Source organism: Aythya marila, assembly GCF_965140915.1.
Source record: "Aythya marila genome assembly, chromosome: 1".
In the NCBI taxonomy this organism is placed as follows: domain Eukaryota; kingdom Metazoa; phylum Chordata; class Aves; order Anseriformes; family Anatidae; genus Aythya; species Aythya marila.
Window position 1 is genome coordinate 175,333,360 of NC_139042.1, and position 15,835 is coordinate 175,349,194.

At 36.9% G+C, this 15,835-nt stretch overlaps 1 protein-coding gene across 7 annotated transcripts in view; it reads right to left on the bottom strand.

Annotated features, from left to right (window-relative positions):
* Nucleotides 1-3,984: 3,984 nt before the first annotated feature.
* Nucleotides 3,985-15,835, bottom strand: part of TMEM117 (transmembrane protein 117) — a 214,606-nt gene continuing 202,755 nt past the window's right edge. For 6 of the 7 annotated variants that reach the window (XM_082769091.1, XM_082769092.1, XM_082769093.1 and 3 more), the window contains 2 exons: nt 15,368-15,497; nt 3,985-6,042 (listed from right to left, as the gene is read on the bottom strand). In XM_082769091.1, the coding sequence (XP_082625217.1) occupies nt 5,402-6,042; nt 15,368-15,497 (771 nt within the window). In that variant the 3' untranslated portion in view covers nt 3,985-5,401. Of the gene's footprint in view, nt 6,043-15,367; nt 15,498-15,835 lie in introns of those variants that run through there. The other variant, XM_082769095.1, reaches the window with a different exon arrangement.

Here is a 15,835-nt window from a genome sequence, read left to right on the forward strand (position 1 = left end):
TTACATGGTTGTGTCTTCCTAAATGAATACATCCAGTTGTAAAGCTTTAAGTCTGTAAGCATTCCTTGGTAATGATCCATAGAGGGACCTGGTTAGATGGACCAAATACCTTTCTGTATGTAGCATGCAGTATTGCAGTGAAGCATTTTCCTGCTTGTTCTGTCCCTAGGCTGGAACAGGTACCTGTAGCTTCTTTGGCAGATTTTCCTTGGCTGGGCAGAGCATGTGTGCAGATGGTACTGTATCAATAACAGCAATTATGGGCCTTTGGTGGGTTATTTGCAGTTTAGGTCACCAACAATAAAAATTGCTTGAAATAAAAGCAGAAGAATGGGGCTTCAGTGAAAGAAACAAAATGAAGAGGGGAAGGAATTGAAGGAATTCAATATGCAGGGAAGTGCTCCAGATGTCACAAAGCAGCATGAGACCTGGGTCTATAACCTGCCTGCAGGAATCAGATAAGCTGCCCTTCTGCAGACCCCAATTGCCAGACATCAAAGGAAAAGAAGAGATTAGAGGTATCCTTGTGACTGTGCTGCGGCTGTAACATACATTTCTGAAAGGATTTGATGCTACTAGATTGCTCTTAGCAAAGCAGCTGGGTTCATATTTTTCCTCTATCCAGCAAGGAGTTTGCTGTGGAAACTGCAAGCTTCATGAAGTTTCTCCTTCATAAGTTTTGTTCCTGCTTCTCTTTCAGAAAGCCACCCTTTCCCCCAAACACTGAAAAGCTGCTGGCATTCTCCGTGCAGAGGAATTGATAGAAGGGCGATAAGATGGTGTTAAAACCTAGTCACCCAGAAGAGCTGCTCACCCAGAAGTCATCTGGAAGCTGAGAACTGTGAGTATTAGGGAAGAAGGACTTGCTCTTCTGTTCTGGATGGGTAGTTATTGTCTCTCCATTTGTTCCCCAGTTTTCCTATGAAACAGGGATTTTACATATATTAATCTACTTCTGAAATGGTCACATAATGCATTCTTCCTCACCTCAAGGCTGCAGAGCTCACAGACTAAACTTCTGCCTTTTGGTTGTCCTTGGTTGTATAACTGGTATCACGATGACTTGCCACATCGTGGTCAGGGCAATTTTGAATGCAAATGAGGAATGAGGACGAACAACCCCTTTGTCACCTGAGGCTTAGAACAGATGGGCTGTATGGTAGAAGAGCTGGCATGTTTGGTGCGTGCAGCAGGAACTTGGTCAATAAAGCAACTGGAAGTGTTTGTTAATAAATGCAGTTCGAAGCTCTGCATGTCACTATCCATAGTCTTGAGCACAGGGTCACTCTAACATCTCATAAACATGCGCTGTGTCTATATCCTGTAGTAGGCCGCTACAAGTGAAGCAGCTTTATGGTCTTATTCACAGTTTGGTATGTCTAATTTTTATGGGTCTGGCAATCTGCTCAAAGCTTAAGCTGGTTACTTTTAAATGCAGCCTAAAAAGCTGAAACACTCTGCTTGCAGGACCATAACCACTTCAACTTTATGGTCTAAGATAAAAAGTTCTCTCCCACTGAGCCCCTCCTAGTAGGTCATTAAAATTAAGGGCAGTGTATTAAAAATCTGCTACATCTTTTATTAGTGAGTCATAACCTGTGCATTTGTGGGAAAATGAGCTTGCCAGTCTAGTAGGTATCTGAACTGCTGTCTTTCCAGTCTTTGAGAGGTGTCTGTTCTTTGTTTTCAGGTGCTTGTCATGATGGAAGCTATTAACTGCAGGAAAAGCAATTACTTGACACATACTGTAATACTGTGTAGTAGCCCAGCCTAAGATGGTACTAGCTGGAGAGGACAGAAATCTTTAAAACAGAATAAATTTACTTTTCGCATAGATTCAACAAAACTGTAATTTGGGGAAGCAGCTAGTGCAATTAAATGTTCTTGTTTGGTTTTGTATTTTCTAGGCAATACAAGAGGAGGCAGAGGAGATGAAACAACCTGTAGTAAGTAACACTCAAGGAGCAATGCAGAATAAAGAGGGCAGTACTGAATAGTCTGTTTTCAGCAGTTTCACCAAGATAATCAATTAATCCCTAGATTCCAAATATACACACCCTATAAAATTAGATTTTTAAACATAAATTTTCTCATATACGTGAAGATTGTATTTAAGGTATATTCTACAAATACTCTATTTGCCCCATGTCATTTCCATCTCATCAAAGGTAATTGTTGAGGATGCTGAAGTAATTTATAGGCACTTATGTGCTCACAAATCTTATGTGCTTAGCCCAGAGATGTCTCTTCTACATATGCATCACTGTACAGAGTATCTGTGGGGAAAACAAACAAAGAAAAAAAAAAAAAAAGGAAAAACAAAAGAGGGGAGAAAAAAAAAAAAAAAGGTTATTGTGCCAAATTCTGTCTCTGACAAAGCATACACAGCCTTACATTGATGGTAACTGCTGACTGCTGGATGGCTTCTTATAGAGGGCAGAATGGAGATTCGTGCAATGTGTAAAAACTTGACATCTCCTCAAGTTTCTTTCCTTTCATAGGTTGCTCAACTTCTTCAGGTAAAGAAAAAAAAACTAAAAACTTTTTTGTTAAACTTTCATGAAAAGGTCAACAAATCATATCAAAGTAATAGTTGTGAGAAAAAGATAGGAGAAAATTTCAGAGTTTTTTGAGTTAAAGAAACATTTCAAACTATTAATAATGAACAACAGCTGAAAACAATGAATATAATTGTGGGAAGAATATTTCCATTTCAGGTAACCAATTTTAGGCCTCTTACCCACCCAATCTCTCATGGACCCTTCTACAGTCCATGGCAAAAGAGCAGAAGACAAATTGCTTCAGGAGAATATAAAGAATGAATCTGCATTAGTAGCTCAGCACAGGAGTGCAGTTTAGATTGCAACCATGTACTCTCCCTTGCTTCAAATTGTGAGGTCTCTACACATGAATGAGATTTGGTTAAAACATACTCCAGCCACTACTGGCAGTCAGTTTACAAGAGCAGACGAGCTAAACTGAAGTAAAGAGTCTCAGGGTAAGTCTAGTTACCTATCTCAGGCTTCTCAGACTAGATACTGAAAGCAGAGAATAGAAACACTCCTCTCTCATCTGTGTCTATGTTTACAAACGAGGCTCCCACACAATGGAGAATTCCTTCCTCCTCTAATTAAATTGACGAGTTGACTGTGGTGAGTGGCTACATTGAGTCTTTTCACTTCTTAAGAATTCATGTTGTAAGTAGTCTCTCTGCTTGACCATTAATTTAAATACTCCTGCAAAATCTAGATTATTTTATGTTTTTCTCACTTTCATGCAGGCTTAAAAGCATTAACTCAATGTGAGGTCACAGAATTATTTTAGCTGTGGATCAGTTGCTTAATAGCAGTTTTCTCAGAGTCATGTCATCGTGCATGCTGTAAGGCTCAAGTAAGTCTTTCATTTTCTGCCTACGTATTAATGGACAACTCCCATGCATAAAAAGAGAAATAGGCTCATGGGAGAGTTTCAGTACTTGGGTTTATGGTGCCCAAAACATACAGAGAAGCATGTATCTGTAAAATCAACCAGCTATTTCTGTAACGACTTAATAAATACTCTCACTTTTAAATCAAATTCTGCTTGAAAGTCAGGCATCAGTATAATCACCTTTTACATAATACAGGTGGGATCTCACAGTGTTTTACCATTAGTAATTAATGGTTTGTCTTTAGTTATATATTGTCAACTAAACAAATTTATAGGTTGCAATAGGCAAAAGCTAATAGGTTTATTTTTAGCCATGTTTTTAATGGATAAATATTTAGTCTGATTATAAAGTTAACTTTTGCCTGATGAAATACTAAATGGTCCATAAACAAAATATTTGATTTTGACTTTACTGTGATACTGTCTATCTTTTCTAGCGCCAGAAATATTTGTGATTTTATATAGGACAATGCATGTGTATTTCTTTTAAACAAACTTCAAAACTAATAGAATATGTTCCTGCCTCATAATAAACAATTGTCGAATGATGTTTATTAAAATTGACTCTCAACTGACAGTTAATAAATGCATAGTTCTATTATGCATGCTAAATTCAGCATTCCAAAAACTTAAAAGCAGATAGATCAAAACAGTGGAGATAAAAAAGTCACAAAGACAAAATACAGCAACACCAGTAAATGACAGGGAAATAATTCAGGCTTAAAAATGACTTATTATTTAGTAACTTGTAACAACAATTTATAGAACTAAATTAGAGGCATATCAGAGTCTTTCTGATGTTTTAGATATGCAGTTCCTCTAGTGCATATAGTTTGATCACACAGCAAAAGAATTCACATTCCAAAGTCCCCTTCAGAAAAGCAAAATAAACACTTTTGCCACGTTTCTGCTTCCAGGTTACTTTTACTTGTGGATAATGAATGAAGAAAGAAAAGGTTACAAGACATTTCAAGTATAAATCCATTTTAATTAATACCCCAAAACATTTCTTCAGCATGTTTAGACTGTCCATACGTGGTGTGTTTCATATGCATGTTTCGTGTATACCCAGACAACATCTGCACCAAAGCATACCAATAAATACTGGATTTAACAGGCTCCGCGTCCTTTACTGTAAGCAAACCACTGGCTCTTTGATGTTACATAGGTTTGGTGGGATGATGGAAAAAGTTGCTTTAAGGGTGTATTTTCACCTCTGTTTCTAAAAGGTGAAGGGCAGAATTTTTAATCAAGGAGCAGTTTATCTTTAATTATGAAAAATATAATTAGGCATTATCACATAATTGCTATTACTGATGGAGAAAGTCACATTTTTGTAAGTAGTGACCCATGCTGTATTATCGCTCTAGTGTTTACTGCATAATGAATCTGTATTTGTGTTTGGCAGCTAGCCAGCAAAAATTAAAAGGTAATCAACATGCTTCTCTGCAGTCCGGTCATCAAAGTCACTGGCTCCACAGATGAGTAAATAACAAAGTCAAGTTGTGATGTCCTAACAGAAACTCTTCTTAAGGAATAACTGCATTTATCTCCTCTGTTAAGACATCAAACAATACTTGAAAGTAACCATATACAAAAAGCTTTGCAAAATAGATTAGAAGAACTGTGCTATACATCTGGTGTTGAGTTAAAAAACAGTTTAATGTCTCAAGGCACCACCACGGTAGAATTTTATACCTGCAAGTAATCATCTAATACACTATTGTACAGTTAAGGTAATGTATTAATAAACAGCTTGTGCAATTTTGGGAAGCAATCTATAAAGGAATGTTAGATATACAGTAGGCACGTACTATAATACAAATAAAAAAAAATCCTAGAAAAAGCATGCTGAGCACCTTTGGGTATAGGTTGGATTTCTTAGTCTAAACACTATGTAAATCTTAACTTACAAAAGGTAAAACTGAACTCTTACAGCAACTGCTTATTTATTTTTCCTGGGTATTTGCCTCTATGCTGGAGGATTACTCTGAGGGACAGAGGACTCTGGTACTGGCTGTAAAGGGCTTTCTTGTTCATTCAATTGTGCGTTCAAGTTTTCAGAAGTGAGGAGAGAAGAATTGAAAACTATTTCACTTAAGTCTGATTTTATGGATACAAGATGAGGTTCTTGAAAACTTAATGGTTCTTCTACTAACACCTGTGTATTTTCTCGTGTCATTCCCATATCTGATGGTGACTTTCGTTTCATTCTTGTGTATGATTTGTCTAAATTCTCCATGCCTTGGTCAGTTTTCTGAAATCGCCCAAAGAACCAGATGAAGAAACCAAACAGAGCAAAAGCCAACAAACTTGGAATAAAAGCTAGGCATTTGACATCAAGGCTAGAGCCTATGTATCTGCTGTGTAAGAACATGTCTCCTTCAGCATAGGTCCGGTTGGTCAGAGGGTTAGTGTTATTGGATCTCCACTCCCAAGATAACTTAGTTCTGTTAAGGTCTTTCAAGCTTTCTGAGTCCTTCACTGTGTAGATCTTCTGTCCAGGACCAATATATTGGCCGTATTCATGAGGCTTGTAAAATATTTGGTTCTTCCACATATTTAGATCCAAGATTAAAACAAGAAAGATAATTCCATAGTTAAACCATTTGCCTGTTTGGAAAGAGAGAGAGAGCAAAAAAGGAAAATGAGAAAAAGAAAAGAAAGGAAAAGAAAAAAAAAAAAACAGTTCAGTCATCTAAAATGGATATATCAGAAGCAGTATAAATATGTTCATATGTAAAAACTACTGAGAGAAAAAATCCTTTTTTTATTAATCTGTAAAGCAAAGTTGTAATAAGATTTCTCCTACAGTCAGATTTATGCTGAATATCCCTTAGTATTTTGCAGTTAGGTCTGGGCACATAATAAATAATTTTGTAATGTAAGCACAGCAGTATATCAATTGAATTCACATTGCAGTTTGTAGGTGACCTGTTGATTAGACCATTAGGTGATGTGGTACAGATCAATAAACCTAAAAAGCATTAATTTCGGAGCTCCAGAAACACTCACATGGAAATTCTCCTTGAAAAGACCATATTTAATAGAATTATTTATATGCCAGTAATGAATGAAGTGAGGCTCTTTTGGGGTTTTGTAAGTATGTACATTTTAAAAGTACATACATATATTGTTTAGTACATTAACCATGGTGCCCAGATATATGCAGGAGGGGCAATTGGATAAACTGATTTAGAGGTATTATGCCCTTAAGAAATAGCAAAGGCTGATTTTAGTCTTGGGAGACTAGTTAATTTAGCTTTCCTATACTCTGTGTGGTGAGAAACTCCTCCAAGGAGTGACTCATAGTCTAACATTAAGATCCTGCAATAGTGGAGGAGGAACCTTTTCTCCTTTTATTATTTAAAATTGCTCTTTGCATGTCTCCTCCAGGCATCCAAAATATATAAAAGGTAACATTATGCAATTGCAAAGTTGGCCCTGCTTTGAGCAAGGTATCAGAACAGATGACCTCCAGGTATTCCTTCCAAGCTAAATTAATCAATGAATATACACAGACACAAAACAAAATTACGCTGTTTTCATACTTAAAGAATCCCTTATATGTTAGCTGAACATGTGTCAAAATCTTACCTGTGAGGTAATTACTGGCACCAATCAAGAACCCAGCAAATCTACATGTCATCAAAATTGCATCAGGATGGAGAATTTGTGACCAACGCCACAGCATGATGTGAAAGGACATTCACTGAGGAATGTTCCTGCTGGTGATGAATGATATTGGTCTATGCTAGAACCATATTTAAGTAGGCCTCAAGGAAAAAAAGAAAATAAATATAACAGAGAATCTACCAAATGACTTATGTCTTTGGTTTGGTGAAGAATAAGTGGATTCCAGTTCCTCAAGGTCTGTATTTTCAAATTGTACCATGGACCAAAATGCTCCAGTAGGGTAACTCCTTGTATTTTAGCAATTGTGTGTAATGGTCCTCTTCAATCAACCTACATTATACTTGGACTGGAAATGGATGAGAATGCTCTTTCTATTGTGTTATTGTCACTATTCAGAAATCAAACTGCACTGAAAAGACCTCGCAGTGAATCCTGTTCACATAATTCCTGAATAACTCCTTTAGCTTTTTTTCTGGGTTTTCATGAATATTGTAATCAACTTGTTAAAGAGGTGGGTTTAGAAAAATCATAGTTTTAGAAGATTGTCACCACATTTTTTAATACTTAAATCCCTTAGGTGAACACTGAGATACTAAAAATGGTGCTAAAATATGAAATATAGTAAGAAACAATATGATTTGAACATAGATGTATATGTAGAACTTAGTAGCACGGTTTAGTGGTGGACTTGTCAGTACTAGGTTAAAGGTTGCACTAGATGATCTTAGAGGTCTTTTCCAACCTGGATGATTCCATGATTCTTTGATTTAGCTTGATGACGTTTCCTTTGGATTTGTGCCCTGTATTTTTCTCTCCATCAGAATAACCCTAGCTTCCTCATCAAGTACAATGTTTCAGAAAACAGAGCCAGACTATATCTTCCATAGTGTGTGTTGATGGGCTGACTGGGAACACATTCACTGATAAATTGGCTGCTGACAAACAGAATACATAATAGATGACTTCTACTTGCTTTTTCCTCAGTTGGGCACTGACTTGGATGATTCTCCCCTACCTAAATCCCTGTTTCTCAGGACGTAATGGGAATGTAAGTATTGTTTAGATTCCCACCCTCCAAAAATGTTCTTGAAACTGGCTGTGGGTTGAAAAGTTATTTGATGCTGTTGGATAGAGACAGTGAGACCAATTCACACAGAGAACATGATCACATAATTCTCATTTCCTTAGGAAAATAGGCTGAACACAAATGGCAATGAAATACAAACATTAGAACTGTTATCTGTTTACCTACAGTTTGAAAGAAAATTTAATTTATCGTATTCAAAGCTTCCTTCCCCTGTTATAGTTGTTCACCTGGACATTTTTTGGAACAGTAATTTGTCATCAAATATTGCTCTGTGATTCAACCAGAAAGCAACAATCCCTGCTGCACTGACCCGGAGTTAATTCCTTAAGCCATGTTCTTTTCCCAGGAAAATGCATCATAAGACTGTCTGAAGAAAATTCCACTTTGTTACCAGCTCCATCAAAAAAAACAACCTTGTATTTGGTACTCTGTGTTTCTGCAAAGCTATGACAGGTGCCTTTCCAGTGAGACTGCTAGACCCTGGGGGTGGCAGGAGACTCATGTAGGACCAGTATTACTCTTTCCCTTCAAATAGTTATGGCAAGAATAATGTAGGTGTAGGAAAACACAGATGACTGAAAGATCAAAATTCAAAGTAAAATTAAATAGAGAAATTATCAAGATGGCCTTTATAAAGACACTGATATAATCTTGATTGCTGGCTTCAGGTATGACTGACAATGGGAACTTGGCTATTCTAATGCTGAGCTATGATCCACCTTGTCTTTTGGCATGATGGCACCCAGCTGAATTTCACAGTAATCATCGGTGTCCTATGTGCAACATATAGACAAGCCACCTGAGCAGTAAGTCTTGAGATGCCAGCCTGCTGATGGTGAAGGAGTTGTGTTCTGCTAGCTAAGAAGCTAGCAGAAAATACTGAAAATACTGAACAGACGTAGTTAGGTGTGTGATCTTGGGCTTCATGTAGTATCTGTCCTATATTCTGGTTTCATAATCGTGAATCTCTTCGATGCTAGAACTGTTTAAAAAAGGCTCAGGCCCCTTTGTATAATAAATTAGAATATTCACATGATATAAAAGAGATGTACATTTCAATTCCTCCTGTTACATTAAAAGCATGAACTTGAAACTTCCTCACTTAGCTTCCAGATAGGTTTAGGCAGACAGGAACACAGCCTGAAGCTCTCCTGATTCTATCAGTTGTGTTGGCGTGGACTATAAACGGTGCTTGGACAAACAGCTTAGATGCAGATGCTCCAGTTAACTAAGATGAGTCATGTCCTGTACATCTAAGTGTCAGCTAGTTGCCTGACAGCTGCCGATTTTCTGTTGGATGTGCTTAAAACTCCTTATATTTCCCATTTCTAGACAATTTTTACATTTTCTGCATCACTGGTGTGCTCTATAAGCTCTATGACTTTTTCCTTTTGAAAATTGTTGTGAAAAGAACTAAACACTAAATATGAGCAACATATATGATAACTTATATGGTTATCATTATAACTATATATGAACACCATGACATCTTCCTACTCCTACTCAGTATTCCCTGTAGCCAAGGCCTGTGTTAATCTCTAGAGACACAAGATGCTGGGAGTTTGCACTGTCTTGGTTGCTTACAGAAAGTATTTGCCTCTTTCTAGAACACAGTGTCCTCTGCTGTTTATCCCTCTTCCAAGGCGCACACTTGCTCTGTTGTATTAGCAGCACAATAGCCAAATAAGCTCAGTTTACCCAGCAATCCTTCTGGATTGGTGATACATGTATTGAAGCGATCTGACCCAAGAGGTCTAATGGTCTCCACTTACAAACATCTATCTGATGATAATTCATGTTTGAAACTTATTATACTAATGAACATATATAATACATATATATACACACTTATAATATATATATATATTACATATAATACATATACATATATATGTATGTGTATAAAATGATTGTCTACTGCAACTTAAATTTTAGCATTGTGTCTTTTTTTTTTTTTATAACAAATTTAAAGTCATATATCATGCTCATACAGGAAATGAACTTTGTAAGGTAGGAGTCACTCAGTCTTTCATCTTGTGCAAATATGAGCACAAGCCTATAGTTTTGCAAAGAGTCAGGATAAATATATTATAAAGGTATAGGTTTTCATCTTCTAAACAAACAAGCAAAAAAACAAAACAAAGGGACAAAAAAAGATATAATTTAATTTACAGTGCTTCAGATTTCATTACAGATGAAAAATGGGAAGCAAAAAAGTAGTCTCACACTATGAAGCCATTCTATTTGTCTCCTGACCAATTTGTGTAGGATCAGTACCACTATTGCTCTAGGGAGGTCAAGAATATTTGCATACAAATGGCACTATTTAGCTTTTCTTGAAACATGTAGATTTTCCATAGACAATCTGAGAGGAAAGGAAGCAGCTCCCAGGACTGGAAGGCCAGTCAAGCATTTCAGCAAACTGAGAAGAAATACACCCAGGCTCCTTGATGGAGTTACAATGAAGAAAGTCAGGTGGTAAAACAGGCTATGTCATTCAGCCATGTATGACCTAAAATACACCTGGTTTGTAACTGCCATTCACAGTGTTGAAGTCCTTATGTGTTACACATGACATTTGTAGAGTCACCTATTTCTACCAGCTGAAGGTATTTGGGCAGTGCTCATTTTTAAAGGGGCTGAAAAACTCTACAAAGGGTAATGCAACCAGTACACAACCCCACATGCAACTGATTTACTGGGCAATGAAAGCAGATCCTGCAGGTCTAAATATTCCCAAATGGCTTCTGATTCTGAAGTATTTTTATTTTTGTATGTCCTCTCTGTAACAGAGTACTAATGTCCTAAAAACAAAACAAAACAAAACAAAAACAAACAAACAAACAAACAAACAAAAAAACAACACTTGTGTAGAAACCAGTCCTCAGCAACTCTCTGGAGGCCAAGGGGACATGTGAAAATCCTGTGAAAATCCCACTTATTAAGGATAGACTCAAGTGGCCTCATGCTGTGCAACCACAGCCAGAGGCTAGTGTAGGACACGTTGTCTTTAGACTCTTATCTCAATTGCAATTTGTGTCTAAAACATTCAGGCACCTCTGTAAAACATTCAAGTATCTGAAAAATTCCTCATCTCTTCTGTCACGTTAGTGTTATTAGCTAGATACATCCATGCAGACCACTCACAGCTGAACTAAGCAGCAAATCCTCTGAGATCTTTTTATGTCTGTGTGCATAGACAGCTTTGTTTTTACCTCTAACCTTTCTATTTTTGCCCATGGGCTCCCCCAGGCATCTCTGTGTAGGTGATGCTTGGCCTGGATTTCTTGGCACTCTTTTGGCTTAAGTGTACAAGCCAGCCACACCAGGCACTTGCCAGACACGAAGGTGACAATTTCTCCTTTGGACAGAAGGGCACTCTGGATAGACCAGAACTCAGAAACACGTCTATAAATGGCGAGAAAAATCTCCCATCTGTTTTGATACCTAAACCTTAACATTTCCCGTTTGGAACTTATCGGAAACTCGATAGCAGATGCTCTTGGATCTCCAGTGCTGCTATTAGATGGTACCAGCCAGGCCTCTGAGTGCCTTTTAAAAATGAAAGAATTTGAAGTAAAAAAAATACTTTTAAGTATTACAAATTTCCCTGGGTATTATAGAAACTAAAGTAGACTACATATTTTTGTAAACAGCAGCCCAAGAACGAAAACCCATACATACTCATTGTAGTGAACCATCTGTCAAGGGAAATCCAGATGAGTTAGGCAGATGCCGGAATTCAAGATATTTTTGATGTTTATAGATAAAAGCAGCTATCAAAACATGACAAAAATATTTAATACTGAGTAGATGCTTGCTAGGAGTTCCTAGATGCAAAGAAATTTAAGCAAACTGAGGTGCTCAGTTGCCAGCAAAAATAAGATGGGTTTTGATAGTAAATTCAAAATTACACTGAAGCATATAAACTACCGGCTGCAGATGTTAATTCAACATTATTGCTAACTTACAACATTCAGAAATCATAAGTCAAGCCTAAGAAAGCATGCTTTTTAGTTCAAAGTAGCAAGATGGGTTAAAAATAATACATTTAGTAGTGCTTAACTTATCTGCTTTTTTAGACATGGAGCTATGCAGAAGTAACGTTTTTTTTCCTCTGCAATCATGAGATACTTTTCAAAAAATATGAAAGCAGACATTCTCACATAGTATCTGAATCCAGGCGATAAGACTTTAAGACCAAAAAAAAAAAAAAAAAAAAGTGACGGTCTTAAGACGTGATGAAATCAGGGGAGCTAGCAACACAGATCAAGTAACTGTGAAATCCTTCATCTGTACAGAACATTTATGAAGCCATTAAGCACACACCAATGGAAAGGTGATTTAAAGTCCTTTACTCTGTAGGCATGTGCCTACAGTTAGAGCAGATTCTTTGTGGGACCATTGCTCATTAGAGCAACCCAGCGCTGAATAGGACTGTTCACGGGAGTCCTGGGGCTCCTCTTATTTATATCAATCAACAGTGACTAAGACAGACTGTGAAAGAATAAAATTTATAAAGAATAAAATTTGCAAGGAACAATATAGTAAATTGTATTTAAGTCATGCTTTCTTTCTCCTAACTATTTGGGAGAAAAGGGTTTCCTGTTTCTGGACATTGGGGCATAGATCATATTTTCACAGAATGCTTGACAACTTATTCCAATAGAAATAAATAATACTCGTGCTTTTGTATTTTTTTCCTGCTTATTACCAAAAAAAAAAAAAAATAAAATCATTGTTTAATATTCTGTATGCCTTGTATTAAACATGGCTTAAATACAGAAGGTTTTAATCAAGCTTTACCTTCCTGCCTTTATCAGTATCTTACCCCCACATCATCTGCTGCAGTTCCATTTGTGTGCATTACTCTCTACCCTCATTTTAGATTGGTTTACATGAATCTTTATTTATATATATATGCATATATATATATATGTATAACCAGTTCCTTCTTTCTTTTATTAGTTCCTTGATTTGAGTAGAAAATTATAAGAATCTACACATCCACACAATAACTAGGCTTTGAAAGTGATCCAAGATGATACCCTAACCTAAGACAAGAACTGACGGCAAGAACAGATGGTTCAAGCAAAACTTACCCAAAGGGAGGTTCTTGTGCCATGTGTTATGGCTGTTTATTAGATCTCCTAAAGGGTGGTGTAGCACTGAGATAAAACAGGCACTCAGTAGTCAGAGTACGTGATGTGCAATCAAATGGATTGATTTGTCTAGTGAATCTAATAAATGGATCTTGTTAATGCTGAGCAGGGAAAAATATTCCTCAGCCCCTATTCATTAGCTCATCCTCATTAAAAGAATGTCTTCTTGCCAGAAAAGCAGGAAGACCTCTAGTCCTCTCTGCAGAAGACTCTACAATGCATAAATATTGGTTTCTCTCAGTTGATCTGTTTTCAAACAGCAGCACCACTAGCAGTTGTATTTCTGATACCTAAATAATGTTCTCTGCTGTTGCTTATTCCTAGTTCTTCTCTGATTATCATCAAAATCCCTGGTTCCTCTGCAATGCAAAACTGTTCTGTGCTCCTCAGTTCCTCTTCTACCATCCATTGTTTTTTATTTTCTTTAATTATATCCCAATTTCCTATATCTGATAGCACAGCCCACCCCATCATGCTTCAGTCCTTGTTTGTGCTACTGTGTGCACCCATTCCACTACTGCTCTTTATACAATGGAATAAATGAATGGCATTTGGGAGCCTTGTGGGATTGAGCCCCTCCAAATTCATGCTCTAGTCTTCAGAAGAAGAAAAAAAAAGATCTTTTCCACTATCCTTGAATTCCATTCCCAGAGTTCATGTCAGATATTTGATGCTTATACTCTTTTTTTCCTCTCCCTTTTTACCCGAGACTTTTTTTCCTTTCAGAGAGAAAAATGTGTTCATCATGTACACAACCCATCTCTTTGTACACAAACCCATTCTCTTACCCTACACTTTCTGTCACTGACATCATTTACCTATTTCACTTCAACCTGGTTCCTGAGCTCAAACTGTCTCACTCAGATGTATCCCCACCTCTTCTTTCTTGTTGCGGGTTGTCTTTCTTATCAGGACTCCAACAGGGCACCTACATCCAACTTGGAAAAACCTTCCATCTCTCCATCTGTACTTCCTACTGGCCCATCTGCCTCCTATCACTCAATAGCAAACAGGTAACTTTTGCATTCATTTTCTCTTCTTTTCTGTTTTCCAATCTGATCACTCAGATTTCCATCTTCTCTGCTGAAAATGACTTTTCTGAGGCTTCATTCAGCCCATCTCAAATGAGTCCTGATTCCTCATTCTTTCTTCTTCTGCATGTTTTCTTCCTTTGGCTTTTGATGCCCGTTAAGCTTCGGGCTCACCTGCTAGCTCTTGGTTGTATCTTTGTATGATCTCTGAATGCTCCTTTTGTCCCTGCTCTACAGAAATTTTGTATGGGTGAGTCATTGGATGCTCCCATGTATCTTATTCTTATACACTGTTGTGTGCTCTGATTGTTTATATTATAAGTTAAAGACCCCTGCCAATTTGCATTTGCATTCTTTTGCTATCCAATACTATTCATCTCTCTCTTGCCAATGGATTCTTCAACATAGCTTGAAGGTAAAATAAAAATATTTATCGCTATTTAACCTTCCTCTCTTTTTCATTCTCTGTTGTTATTCAAATACTGTCTCATAGTATAGAAGGATTGGGTACTTTTATCTATATGTGCCATCCATTCAAATAACCACAATTCTATTTTATTTGAAGTTATTTAACTGTCTGTTTCTGGTTAGATGACTGATGGAAGTATGGTTATGAGTGGCCTTTGCCAGATGAGAATGACTGAAGTTATGAAAAGATATTAGCATAAATCACAGCAAAGGCATCGGAAAGCATAAGAGATTTTAAAATGAAATAAGCTGCTAATTCCCCTGGAGAGTAATTTTAGATAAAAGATCTCTGAAGCTACACTGGATATTACTTAGTGTCACAAGAAGCTGCTGAAATCCATGACAAACAGCAGGTCTCTGATTCATAACACAGAGATTCCCTATTTCTGAGAGAGGTTTATATATTGATGATAAGGACAGTTAAACAGATAGCAAAACAGAAATCATCTTGGGGGAGAACAAAGAAAATAAGTGATTAAGCGCATGTTAGCACACATTTCCTACACCGACAGGGCTCAGTGTGTGCCAGTATCACAATCTGCAAGGTTACATACCTGTTATATGTATATGATACTCCTCTTTGAAGATCTTTTGGAAATATGGTACTTTTAATTGCATGTGTGCAGATGGCAAGCCTGGAAGATTCACTTCAACATCACCCATAAAATGTGGAAACTCCCAGTCCTGTTAAAAAATAAAAAAAAAAAAAGTAATAGCCTAAATATAAGCTTTCATGGTATATTTTGCCCTTTAAAATGCTTAAATTATCAAAAGGGCAAAGTTCTATTTTTAAGCCTCCCATGATTGGATTTTCCCACTTTAAGTTTTACTGAACCGTTTGAAATAGAATATCTTGTTTATATTAGCTATCACTGTATGATTTTTACTTCAGCTCCATATAATTATGCATTTAAAAGTTCACTTCAGAATGACAAAAATGAACCCAGTGTACCAGCTGATATTACAAAATTGTATATGAATACCTATGTGTTGCATTGTGTAAAAATGAGCATTGGTTCATG